Source organism: Felis catus, chromosome B1 (genome assembly GCF_018350175.1).
Source record: "Felis catus isolate Fca126 chromosome B1, F.catus_Fca126_mat1.0, whole genome shotgun sequence".
Classification (NCBI taxonomy): domain Eukaryota; kingdom Metazoa; phylum Chordata; class Mammalia; order Carnivora; family Felidae; genus Felis; species Felis catus.
Window position 1 is genome coordinate 50,447,435 of NC_058371.1, and position 13,620 is coordinate 50,461,054.

The 13,620-nt window shown below is 38.0% G+C and overlaps 1 protein-coding gene and 1 long non-coding RNA gene across 2 annotated transcripts in view; one reads left to right on the forward strand and one right to left on the reverse strand.

The window, feature by feature from the left end:
* KIF13B (kinesin family member 13B) overlaps positions 1 to 13,620 on the reverse strand; it is a 202,983-nt gene that overhangs the window by 59,533 nt on the left and 129,830 nt on the right. The window contains exons 23-30 of the mRNA XM_023252641.2: positions 13,297 to 13,454; positions 11,673 to 11,805; positions 6,225 to 6,371; positions 5,567 to 5,596; positions 3,929 to 4,028; positions 3,223 to 3,349; positions 2,413 to 2,468; positions 662 to 786 (exon numbers count right to left, since the gene is read on the reverse strand). Coding sequence (XP_023108409.2) covers positions 662 to 786; positions 2,413 to 2,468; positions 3,223 to 3,349; positions 3,929 to 4,028; positions 5,567 to 5,596; positions 6,225 to 6,371; positions 11,673 to 11,805; positions 13,297 to 13,454 — 876 coding nt within the window. The remainder of the gene's footprint in view (positions 1 to 661; positions 787 to 2,412; positions 2,469 to 3,222; positions 3,350 to 3,928; positions 4,029 to 5,566; positions 5,597 to 6,224; positions 6,372 to 11,672; positions 11,806 to 13,296; positions 13,455 to 13,620) is intronic.
* LOC123384863 lies at positions 260 to 5,495 on the forward strand. The gene is made up of 2 exons (XR_006596549.1): positions 260 to 559; positions 3,122 to 5,495. It is a non-coding gene; the product is annotated as an uncharacterized LOC123384863 (long non-coding RNA).

A 13,620-nucleotide genomic window follows, 5' to 3' on the forward strand; every position in this document is an offset into this window, starting at 1 on the left:
AGAAAATAAGCTCCCACTATATACCCATCACCTGGATTCAAACATTAGCTAGATTTTGCCACACTGACTTCATCTTTTTTCTCCTCTTTAAAAAGCCTTTACCACAGGGCCACCTGGGTGGCTCAGTCGGTTAAGCGACTGACTCTTGATCTTGGCTCAGGTTATGATCTCACAATTGGTGAGGTTATGATCTCACAGTTGGTGGGTTCGAGCCCTGCATCAGGCTCTGCACTGACAGCACAGAGCTTGAGATTGTCTCTCTCCCTCTCTCTCTGCCCCTCCCTTTTCATGCTTTCTCTCTCTCTCTCTCTCAAAATAAATAAACTTTAAAAAAAAAAAAGTCTTTAGTAAAGAATTTCAAAGCAAATCCCAAACATCATGTCGGTTTATGATGGACCAAAGCTGACCTAAACTATGAATACTAACGGAGAGAGATCCTTTACCAGGAGGGGAAATAAATGGCAAATGGATGTAATTTGACCATCTACTCCTTCTGGAAGCGGTTCCAATCTTTCTGGAAGTCGTAATGAAAGGTTTTCATTTATGCATCTTGACAAATGTAAGCATTAAAGTGATTACATTGCTGATTGTTTAAAAAGACTCAAGGAAAGGTTAAAGAAACTACTTTTCATCTGATTTTCCCTAGTTATGCTTTGTTTACCTCTCCATCATGCTGTTTTACAATCTGCAGTTCAAAGAACTCATCCTCTTCTTCTCCAGTGAGGGTAGCATCCCATCCACCAGCTTCTGGGTCATCAAGATTATCCTGGGAGCTGAAATCATCAGCTAAAAGCAAAGAAGTTCCATTAAATACAGAGATCATTTTAAGGGATAACCCTTACCAGCTAAATTTCAATGTGCTTGGTATTAAAATTCTACTGCCTCAAATTTCATTTGCTTTTGGCTCTAAAATCTTACATGACATGGAAGAGGACCATTAAACAGTTCTTAGAGATGGATAGACTCTCAAGAAATTATCTTATCCAATCTCTTACCTTTATGCTTTATTTTACATGGAAGGAAAATGAAGCCAAGATACCCAAGAGGTTATTCAAGGTCAGCCCATAAATGTTAATGATAGGATTATAACCGAAATTCCCTATTTTTTAGTGCATTGAAAAATGAGAAGCGAGAATGATTCCAATTATCTGACAGTTGAGTTCAACAAAAGAATCAATTGGCTACATGAGCCGGAAACTTGGAGGGTTGCCCCCTGACCCTTTAGTTATTTAGTTCTAAGCCTGGACCTTCCAACACCCTATCCATTTTAAGCTTGTGAGCAGGCACCAAAAGTATCTTTTCTAGTATGTGGGCTTGTGTGGATCAAGAATGGGCAAAAGGCTGAACAAGCTCTTGACCATGTCTTGGAATATCCATACAAACAGGTTTTCTATAAGCTTATTCTTTTCCACTCTTACCCTCCTCCACATGCACACACAAGCACACACAAGAGCACCTCACCTATCTAGGAACCTAACATAAGAATAGGCTGGAGTAACCCTCAGCATGCAAGGCTCAAGAGAACAAGACAGGATAGAGTGCTGTGGCAAAACACTGAAACCCCATCAGGTAGACAGACAGTAGAAATGGCTAAATATTATTTACTAACTCTGTGTGCATATAATAATTTTCCATATATCTAAATAAGTTAAGTAGTACAAAATGCTAAATACCTCAGATATTATAACTCACTTTCAGCTAGGTGGAAGAAACACACTGAGGACATCTAAGCTTGTCTATTTAGGATAGTTAATTTTAATTAACACATGGTTTTCCTGCAGATATTTAGGAATGTAACTGCTGACTTTTAACTTATTTTTAGCTCTTTAATCTACCTTTTCATTTTTATTTTCCTTCCCTGGGCAGAGTATAGGTAAAATGTAGCCACATCCAAAACATTTTACATGAAGGAGAAAAAAAGAAAGGAAAAATTGACAGGTTCTCATAACTAAGCAATGCAGGAATGAAGGGCATAAGAACTCACAGAAAAAGTAAGAAATTTATTAGACAGTTCTAAGAAAACACCAGATAAAAGAAGCATGCTACATGAGGATCTCTTTCCAGAGAGAAGTCTTTTCCTAGGAATTAAAGAAAAAATTATTTTAAGTGCAGGAAAATACTACCACTACACCCTAACCTGATGATGAGAACAAAGCATACGGACAACTGTATAGATTATAGATTGAAATGTGAGAACGCACCATGATGAAACATACCTATCACTGCTACAAAAAATACTATTCTTACAGAAAAGTCATTCTTTGTCAAGTATCAGTGTCCCTCAGCATACATAATATAGACCCTCACCTTAGGCTCAAAGAACTGCCTAACTGCAAACTTTGTTAGAATCCAGGTGTTACTTGGACACTAATTTGTCAGAGGTAAGCCTTCAGAAAGCACCTCCTAACTTACCATTTAAGTCAAGGAATATAACAGGAATGTGTGTTTCCATCCCAGGAACTGGGGTCCTAAAACATAATGAACAAAGAGCATCTCAAATAAAGCAGACTTTCTGAGCAGCATGTACCTTGAGTCACAGCATTAATCCACACTGAGAACAGTACAGATGAAGCCAATAATAACTGTGGGTATTGTGTTTTTGTTATAATTTCACATCAGAGATGCCCCTAAACTGACCTGTAACTGCTGTTGCTTTTCACTGGTGCTCTCATGTATAATTATCATATGCTCTGATACTAGAATTCAGTCTTCTAAGATACCTCTACCTGTTTATAATACAGCTCACTTGTTTAAAGTTACTTTTTTATAAAATTACATACCGAAGGGCCTCATATGGCTTAATTTACTATTTTTAATTTCGATAAAGTGGCACAGAACATTTGCTGACAGTACAGTTTAAGCCAGCCCCAAAACCCAAAACTCCTGGAGATGCAATTTTATTATGACCGAATGGTCTTTTAAGGGAATGACCCAAGTAATTAACATATTAACTTTTTTTTAATGCTAAGTGCACTGGTATTAAATATTGATTTAGATTCTCAGAAATCTTAATTACTTGGGCCAATAACAATATTATTTAATAAAACACGGTTTTAGGCCATAGTTATTCCAATTCATGAAAATAATTTAACACTTCCTCTAATTCTTTCCCCTGTGCTAGGATGAGTCTTCCATTAATTGAAACACAGGCAAAATTCATACAGAAAGCAGGCAGCTCAGGGAACATCTGGAACATCAGAACACATGTGACAGCATTCATACCATTCTGCTGGGGCCCCTGGAATGCCACTGCCAGCAGAGGGGACCATTACTGCATTCCGCTCCTCGGTCAAGGTCAGTCTCATCTCTAGAAGTTGAGCTTCACGGTCGGCATCATCCTCTGTTTTATCTAGAACGTCAGGAATTAGGATGAAATACAGATTTCTCACACAGATTTCTCACTTGACATTTACACTTCTGTCCAGCGTATCCACAGGATTTGCCTGCATTTCAGTCACTGGTTGATGAGGGTTCACCAAAAACTTATTACTTCCCTAATTAGTGATTAAAAAAACAATCATGATAAAAAGTGAACTGTAAACGCATGGCTGTACTCTTACAGAAAGGCCATCTTTGGAAAGCCAACATGGACCACCAGCACATGAATAATTTCTTCCAGAGTTGAAGGATTCAAGTACTTTTGGATAAGAAATCAAAAATGTTAGCACCCTCCTTAATTTATTTTTGAAGGACAATGTTTACATACTATATTTTCTCTCTTTGTTGCGGGTAAGGGGAAACCTATAGAAAGATATTATTACAGTTAAATAAATGTTATTCTGAAAGGACAGGACATAAATAAGAAACATTCCTATGCTCTTGCCATCCCCATTATTGATGTGTTCATCTACTTCTAATTTATGTGGCTGCAAATAGAGATTAATTATGCACAGACTGGGGGGGTAAATATTCAATTTGCTTTTCCTACCATGTTTACTGACAAGCTTTTGCAGTTGTTGATCTAAGTACTCCTGACGTTTTGTTAATGCATTTAGCCATTTTCTACGCAGTCTCTCTAAATCCCGATCCTGGAAGAAAACGAGGGAAATTATGGCAAATATAACGGCAAGACAAAATACTTGAAACCAATGCTCCATCTACCTTACTCTAAGTCTTCAAAACTGTAAAGTATCACACATCAATATCTTTGTCCCCACTACTAGTTGACACTAATCATTATTTGGAACAGAAAGTTCCAGAAATCAAAGAATTGTTGTTCTAGAACAAGACAGCTTCTGAAAAGACATTCTCTGATACCTAGAACCAGTTTTATTTCTATTGGTTCAAGGGGCAAGCCTTACAACTAAGATCTACAATGTCCCTTTGCTGGATAAAAATCACAAATACTGGGGCGCCTGGCTGGCTCATGTGACTCTTGATCTCGGGGCTGTAAGTTCAAGCCCCAAACTGAATATAGATCCTACTAAAAAAAGTAAGTAAATTAAAAAAAAAATCACAAATATTACTCAACAATCTTAAAATTTATATCCCTGGGAACCATCATAAGAATTCCTCAAATCTCTTAACTTGTTTCAGCCTTCAACTTGTTTCACTAGTCTCTACAAACAACATATAATGTTTCTCTCCCTTGTTTCTTGTGTGTAGGTGGCAGTTTGGAGGGGGAGAGGGCGTTATCAACAGACTAAGAACTCTACCATTCAACACCTGACTGTATAACAATCTTGCCTCATTTCCTTTTGTAATAAAGTTAACAAGACTGGGTAGATCAGTGGAATGCTGAAGATACAGTGTGTATCTGGATTTCACTAAGGCACTTAACCAAATAGCTCATGACATTCTTGTGGACAAGATGGAGAAATGTGCAATGAATCTACTTGAATGAAATCATAAATGACTGAAATATCACATCCAAAGAACAGTGATTAATGGAATAATGTCAGCTTAAAAGAAGTCTCTATTGTTGTGCCATAGGACTCTGTATTTAACCCTATCTGATACAATATTTTTATCAGTCACTTATAGGAAGGCAGACATTTTTATCAAATTAGAATGATGCAAAACCAGGAGAGTGACTACACTGGATGACATAATCAGGATCCAAAGAGCTCTGACAGTCCTAAACAATGACTAGCAAGACTAACATGATAGAACTGGACAGACATAAACAAAATCTTGCAGGAGATTAGGAAGGGTGGAGGGGGCAAAACCAAACCTGTGTGACTCTTGTAAGTGGGGAAGGCAGACCTGGTTTAAAAGATGGAAAATACCTAAGCAGTGTGGCTTGACTGAAGCTCAGTATGAGATAGTTCTTACAGGGAAAAGGAGGGGTGACTCCACTCAAGGAGAGAGGGAGTGCAAGGAAAAGGATCTGGAGAAATGGATCTGTAGGAAACTTGGATGGGGAGCTCTAAGTTTGGAAAATGATGAAAGTCACAAATGATTTCTTATACATAAGACTACAAAACTCTGTTTTAATTTGAGAAAAGCAATATTTGAATCAAAATTAATTGTGTAATTATTAAATAACAGTATAGCAAGACTCAGGAATGTGTACTTCAGTACTTTAATCAAGCTCATTTGATGAAGCTAACAGGTGTTTCCTTACCTGGTAGCTGTCCATGTCCTCCTCTTCCTCCTAAAAGAAAAAATATATTACACATAACTAAAACAATTATTTTTTCAAGAATCAGGCTATGCTCAACAGCCAGAATCTTTTGCCAGACTTTATATTTTCTAATTTAATGAAAATACTGTTTCATCTCCCACCTATGTTCACCCTCACTCTTTGCTTTATAGTTTTCAGGAAGTTGGGAGTAAAACCTTAAGCTTCTCATAGGAAAGTGAAGAATGCTCATTTGACCTTTTCAGGAACCAGTACAATACTCTCCCTGCTGGGTTTATAGTCCCACTCCCCCGGAGAAATCAAACACCTGCTGGCAAAGAGTCTTTACAAGCCAGTAGGGGGTTTCTGTAGAAGGGTGGGTGATGGGGGAAGTTAATCACTAGTAGGCAACTGAGGAATTTCTGGAGGCTGAGATGTCTTAACCCTCAGTTTGCCATGTACCAGGGCAAAACCACAGTCTGGTTCAGGTGCACTGATTTCATGCAAAAGTAATACAGTAACAAACAAACAAAAAAAGACATCAGATTAAAAACTGAAAGAAGTGTTCATGGAAGGCAGTTTTCTGGCAAGTTCCAAAACACTCCCTTATCTCATTGGGTCTTTCACCAAGAATATAACTGGCACAGAGACAGAAACTTACATGAAAGGTCTCAAGAGTCTTGGGGGATCTGAGTGTTCTAACTTTTACACATCCAATGCCAACAGACAATATACATTCTTCCATCAGTGGTAAAGTCCCAGATTCCTGCACAGACTTCACTTCCACTTGAACTCGCCGAGACTGTCCCTGTATCAGAGACAAATTTAAATTTATTAAAATCAGTTTAATTTCCAAATATTTGGTTTAGAGAGACCCCTACAGGCTGATGTTGAGAAAGCATTTAACTTTGGAGACCTATCTTACCACATCTTTAAGTAGTAAACTACAAATTGAAAAGCTAATCAGAAATAATAATTTACCTTTCCAGCAAGTAGAAAGACATGGAATATATGGACTGCATATTTTTTCAATAAAAAGAAACATTACCAGAAAAAATTCTGACAAAGGAAATGCAAAAAGGAAGGGACAAGCAAAACTGTTCAACTCACCATCAGATAAATGCAGATTAAAATAAGCACAAAACACTTATTTTCACTTACTAAACTAGCAATTACCTTTTAAAAAGGCAATTTTCAATATTGCCCAAAGGTTATGAATCAGGCAATTACATACATTGTTAGTGGGAATATAAATTGGTACAGCATTCTGCAAGGCAATCTGCCTTAAAAATTTAAGTATCCCCTGGCTCAGCAATTCAACTTTCTAGGAAGCTGTTCTCAGTAAATAATCATATATGTGTATAAAGATCTTAAAACAATGTTAAGAATAACAAGAAACTAGATATAAATAAACGCATAATATTGACAATTGCTTAAGCTACAGTATATAAATATAAAATATACAGTCATTAAAACATTGTTGTAGAAAAACATACATAATATATTAAGCTAAAAAGCATGATAAACAATGTTAACCAGACTTAGAAAAAAAAAAGAGGGATTACCAAACCCAACAGATATAGTAGGAACTACTTTTAAAAATCAGCAGAGTAAGAAATAAGAATGGTGACCACTATCCTGGACTCACTGCTCTAATCCCAAATAATTTAAATAATTTAAAACCATGTTGCAAAATGAAGAACTGAACAGAAAGCTGTTCCTTCTTAAGCATATTTTCATAATAAATACTATGTGATCCTGTATGTTTATAATGAAACAGTATTTTAAAATTCCCAATATTCCCAAATTACTGACTTCAGAGTTGGCTTATAAATTTTAGGGATGTAAAACAGAATCTGAACAATGAAATTTGAATATACAATTTCAAATCTCCTCCCCCCTTCCATCAGATTTTTTTTTTTAATTTTTTTTTCAACGTTTATTTATTTTTGGGACAGAGAGAGACAGAGCATGAACGGGGGTGGGGCAGAGAGAGAGGGAGACACAGAATCGGAAACAGGCTCCAGGCTCCGAGCCATCAGCCCAGAGCCCGACGCGGGGCTCGAACTCACGGACCGCGAGATCGTGACCTGGCTGAAGTCGGACGCTTAACCGACTGCGCCACCCAGGCGCCCCATCCATCAGATTTTTAATTCCCAAGAGCTTTGCATTATCAGGGAAATCAATTTAGGCAAATGATTAATCTGAAGGCCAGATTTGAAGAGATGAGTTACAGATGTCTTTTGATTTAATATTTTCCAATAACTATGCATCACTTATTTTGTGGAAAGAGTACCCCCAGAAAACATTTTGATTGTCTAAAATAGTTTACTCATTTCAACTAGCTACGTTTGATTTGTTCACTTCCCCTAAGACAGAAAGTAACCCACTTTCCATGGGTGCCCACATGCAAAAGGTGAAGTACAGGCACTGTGTCGGGGGAGCGTTCAAGGTATGCAGAAGGAAGAAAAGGACACAGAAGATCTGAAACTGCTTACTGTTCCACAGAAAAGCTTTGAACAGTATACCTAAACTAACAGATTGAACTTCGTGTAACTGCTGATATTTGAGCATTTTTTAACTACAAAACTGGCAATTTTTTATGGCGAACCTAATCAGTTCTCCTCTGCCGCTTTTCTGTTCGAGAACAGTACGTTCTGGTTTTCAAATATATTAAATTCAAATGAGACTACTATCCAAGGCCCTCTATGAACTAGCTGCCACATGTTTCTATAACCTCCTCTGTTGCTGCTTTCCAGATCTTCCTACATATTACTTTCTACCCAAACTTACCTAATTCCAACTACTGTATCTTTATTCTTGCTGTTTAGGTATGAAAAATGTTTCCAGCCTTTGCACGATTGTTTTGGCATCCACATCAAGACCCACACCCTTCAGAAAAAGCCTTTCCTGGGGTGCCTGGGTGGCTCAGTCGGTTAAGCATCCCAACTTTGGCTCAGGTCATGATCTCACGGTTTGTGAGTTTGAGCCCCGCGTCGGGCTCTGTGCTGACAGCTCAGAGTCTGGAGCCTGCTTCGTATTCTGTGTCTCCTTCTTTCTCTGCCCCTCCCCAACTTGTGCTCTATGTCTCTCAAAAAATTAATAAATGTAAAAAAAAAAATTTAAGAAAAAGCCTTCCTTGATTAACTCAACTCATTGAATACTTTTAGTAAATGTTGTCAGATATATGACAAATACTTACATATTCTATTTATACTAACAGAAAATTATCTGGTCTTGCCTTCCAGGCGATGAATTTCTAAGGCATCCAAAGAAGATTTTATATATATATATATATATATATATATATATATATATATATATATATACATATATACACACACACACACATATCTTTAACAGATGTTCAGAAAAAGATGTTCTTCACACCCATGAGAATCCTATTTTATATATATATCTGATGTTATAATTTAAACTAATTTCCTTTTGCTTTTAGATCTTTGCCCATATATGAATGAATTTGCTAAAATTCGTTTGCTAAGGTCAGAGAACAAGTACTTACCACCTTCCTCCTTCTAAAACATTCAGAAACTTAAATATTTAAGCAAACTGTCTTTTTCCTTTAACCATTTCTCATGTTTTGCTTTGAATGATTTCGATATTCATTTTTCAAAAGCTATTCTAATATTTTACTATTGTTCTAAAGTCTGGAAACTATCAGGGCACCTGCATGGGTCAGCCAGTTAAGCATCTGACTCTGGATTTCGGCTTAGGTCATGATCTCACAGTTCATGAGATCAAGCCCCAGGTTGGGATCCTGCTTGGGATTCTCTCTCTGCCCCTCCCACAGGTGCATGCTCGCTCATTCGCTCTCTTTCTCTCTCTCTCTCTCTAATAAATAAAGTATGGAAACTATCATAGGATACAATATTCTACTAAATACTGAATTAATGTAAAGTATAGCAAAAAAAAGAGTATTTCCAAATCTTTTATGTAAATTCTATTAAGATATTCTCTCCTATGGCAGTGTAGACACTTTATAGGTTACAATCTGCCTGCAGTTAAGTGAAATTTCCCACATAGTTCTCTGCTGTATTGATTTCTAGCAAATATTCATGCAACTCAGCTGCATTTATGTAACATCTCCTATAGTATCATACAAAGATACTTTGTCTTTGTCCTCAGATCCTGGCAGAGAGCTCCTAAAACTCACAGAACTTCCTGAGTGATAATGATTATAGGTGCATCTTTTAATGACGCAACTTAAAAAAATTTTTTTTAATGTTTATTTATTTTTGAGAGGCAGAGAGAGAGCATTAGCAGGAGAGGGGCAGAGAGAGGGAGACACAGAATCTAAAGCAGGCTCCAGACTCTGAGCTGCCAGCACAGGGCCCAATGCGGGGCTTGAACTCACAAATCATGAGATCATGACCTGAGCCGAAGTCAGTTGCTCAACAGCCCCTGCCACCCAGGCGCCCCTTAATGATGCAACTTTAAACCTTACAATCCTCAGCAAGCCCCTAGATAGCTTCAGGAGAGGGGCCAATAGTCCAAAAAAAAAACAAGCCTTGATCAGAAGTCTGGAACTGTCAGGTCCACCCCAAAACCTCAGGAGAGAGCAGAGAAAGGATGGAGACTGAGTTAATCACTCATCAGTTATGCCTACATAATGATGATCCATAAAAACCTACAAACAATGAGGTTCAGTGAGCCTCCAGGTTGGTGAACAAAACAAGGTGGTGGGAGGGCGGCATACAAAGGGAGGATGCCGAAGCTCCTTATCCCTCCTCCCGTACTTTGTCCCATCATCTCTTCCTTTTGGCTATTCCTGAGCTGTATCCTTTATTATGGAAACTACAAATAGTAAGTAAAGGGGAGGAGAGTTGGGTGAACCTCCGATTTTGTAGCCAAGCTAGACAGAATTGAGGACCAGATACTTGCAACTGGCATCTGAAATGAGGACAATCTTGTGCTGAGTCTAAGCCCTTAAACCTGTGCAGTCTGGGGGCGCCTGGGTGGCGCAGTCGGTTGAGCGTCCGACTTCAGCCAGGTCACGATCTCGCGGTCCGGGAGTTCGAGCCCCGCGTCGGGCTCTGGGCTGATGGCTCAGAGCCTGGAGCCTGTTTCCGATTCTGTGTCTTCCTCTCTCTCTGCCCCTCCCCCGTTCATGCTCTGTCTCTCTCTGTCCCAAAAATAAATAAACGCTGAAAAAAAAATTTTTCTAAAAAAAAAAACAAAAACAAAAACAAAAAACAAAAAAAACCTGTGCAGTCTGACACTATGAGTGAACTGAGGTTTCAATTCAAACCGAACTGAACTGTAGGACACCCAGTTGGTATCTACAGATAATCAGAGAATTGGGTCTAGACGGAAAAAAAAACCCTTTCATTTTCCAAGTACCAAGCACTGGGCTTCATACACAGTATCTCTATACCTCACACCTCTCCTACAAAGTTGGTGTTATCATCACACTTTCCACTGTATACCTAAGGAAAGGTTCTGAGAAGTGACTGAACTTGCTCACAGGTTTACAGCTAGGCTGTGGGAGACCAGAACTGAACCCTGGCATGTTAGACTGTGAAGTGCCTGTTCTTTCTGCCACATCACAATGCTTCTCCTTGTCCTTATAAATATTCTAATGCTGCTTAATGTTTCTATTATTGCCCATAATTCAATTCTAAGTTGTTCTTTAAGCTTATCTTTTTTCTTACTAAACCTATCGGGTGCTGATTTTAAAGTATTATAAATAGCAATATTTTTTTTCTTAACATTTATTTATTTTTGAGAGAGAGACAGAGTGTGAGTGGGGGAGGGGCAGAGACACAGAATCCAGAGCAGGCTCCACACTCTGAGTGGTCAGCACAGAATCGGATGCAGGGCTCGAACCTACAAACTGTGAGATCATGACTTCAGCGAAAGTCAGACACTTAACTGACTGAGCCACCCAGGTGTCCCACACAGCAATATTTTTTTAAATGAAAGAAAACAGACATGAAGTAGGAGACAATTTTAATACAAAAAATGGACTTGGCCAGTCTAGATTTCATTATCAAGGACATTTCCGCTAATAGGAATCCAATATTAAGCTTTATGGTGCCAAAGAATTTAATGTTAACATTCAGAATGATAACATTCACAATTTTGTTACCTGCCGGAGTTGAAAGATTCCTCCTGTTGGCACATCCTTTGCAGAAATTACTTCTACAGGGCAGTATTCACCATTCTCATTCTGTTCCAAGATTTGGACCCAGAATTCCACTTTTCTGGTGACTTCACTCCATCTAGGAAATACGTGAAGTTCTTGGAAAATCATACATTTCTATTTCAGCACAGACAGCTTAGGATCCTTCACATGACAACTAGCAATGATAATGACCTCCAAACAAACTAATTCAGTAGAATGATCTGATTCAGTGAGTAATACACAAATACATACTAGCACATATAATTAAAAGCAAAATTAAACAAATTTAACATCAGAACTAGAAATAGTTCTTTTAATTCATTCTAAAAGGTATGATAATGGGGTGCCTGGGTGGCTCAGTCAGTTAAGCCTCCAACTTCAGCTCAGGTCATGATCTCATGGTTCGTGAGTTCAAGCCCTGCATCGGGCTCTGTGCTGACAGCTCAGAACCTGGAGGCTGCTTCGGGTTCTGTGTCTCCCTCTCTCTCTGTCCTGCCCCCGCTTACACTCTCTCTCTCAAAAATAAAAAAACGTTAAAAAAAAAAAAAAGGTATGATGATTATATATTCCAAAGTGGTTATTCAAAAATCCAAACATGGTAATCAGATGCATAGAAGCAAGTACAGTGATTATCTTTTCATAGATAAAGGTAGTGCTATATATGCTTTGGTAACTTGACAAGTATCTTTGCTCAGGTTAGTAAAAGAATCAAGAAAAAAGTCTCAATGTCTAAGTTTAGGAGTTGCTAAAACTTTCTACATGCAAGAAAAGAAAATCTGGTTCTCTTCTATAATAAAGTGAAAAGCACAAATATATGCTCTTTCAGTCATTCCCCTTCAACTTTTCTTTTAGTAAAAGGCGAAAGATTTATGCGATCTGAAGAGAAACCAGAGTCAACTTTTCTTTTTAAAATTCTGGTCAACAAATAAACCTGTTTCCTTCCATGACTGATGGCATTTCACACTTGATCTTAGCCAAAAGGCTGAGAAGCGATGACTGATAGAATTTCAAAAGAACTTTGAGCTAAAGACAAAATAAGTAAAACCTGAATTCTCAGGTATATCATGATCCATTCTCCCTCTAGTTGATTAACTAGAAGTAATTCAGAATGGGGTGCCTGGGTAGCTCAGTCTGTTAAGCATCTGACTCTTGGTTCCAGCTCAGGTCACGATCTCAACAGTTTGATGGGTTCAAGTCCTGCATTGGACTCTGCACTGGCAGCATGGAGCTTGCTTGGGATTCTCTCTTTCTCCCCACCTCTCTCTCTGCCCCTCCCCTGCTTGCACTGTCTCTGTCTCTCTCAAAATAAACTTAAAAAAAAAAAAAAAAGTAATGCTAAGCAACTATTCTCTAAAAATTCATTCATTCTTTATTCTTAACTATCTATACATTTAACTTCTCTTCCTTCACTCTTTCAAGTTCACTCCTCCAAGGAAGTTTAACTGTGCTTTAAATACCCTGGAAATAATACCATCTATCCCTGGAACACTAGTAATGCTCAGGAAAGGGTTACCTTTATAAATAGCAGTATTAATCTCTAGCAACTCTTTGAAATTATAAATGGAATCAGATGGTATCTAAAATTCACCTGTCCCGAAGACTACGTGTTTTTGCTTGGATAATCCCTAAATCCCACAGGGCTGGGTTTTTCCGAGGATCATTCATCTTATGGCCATATACTTCAATTGCCAATGCCCCTTCTGAAAGATGCTCAATGAAGTCTTCAGTAATGTTAACAGAAAACTCCTAAAAGAAAATAATGACAAAAGAGGAAATACCTTCTGATAACCTTATGATTATTCATACCCACCATCACATATCTACTCCATTATGGAGAAGAGAAATGGAAAAAAAATGTTTTAGTTCTAAAACAGAATCTTTGAACATGCATGATGAGTGCTCAGAAGGTCTA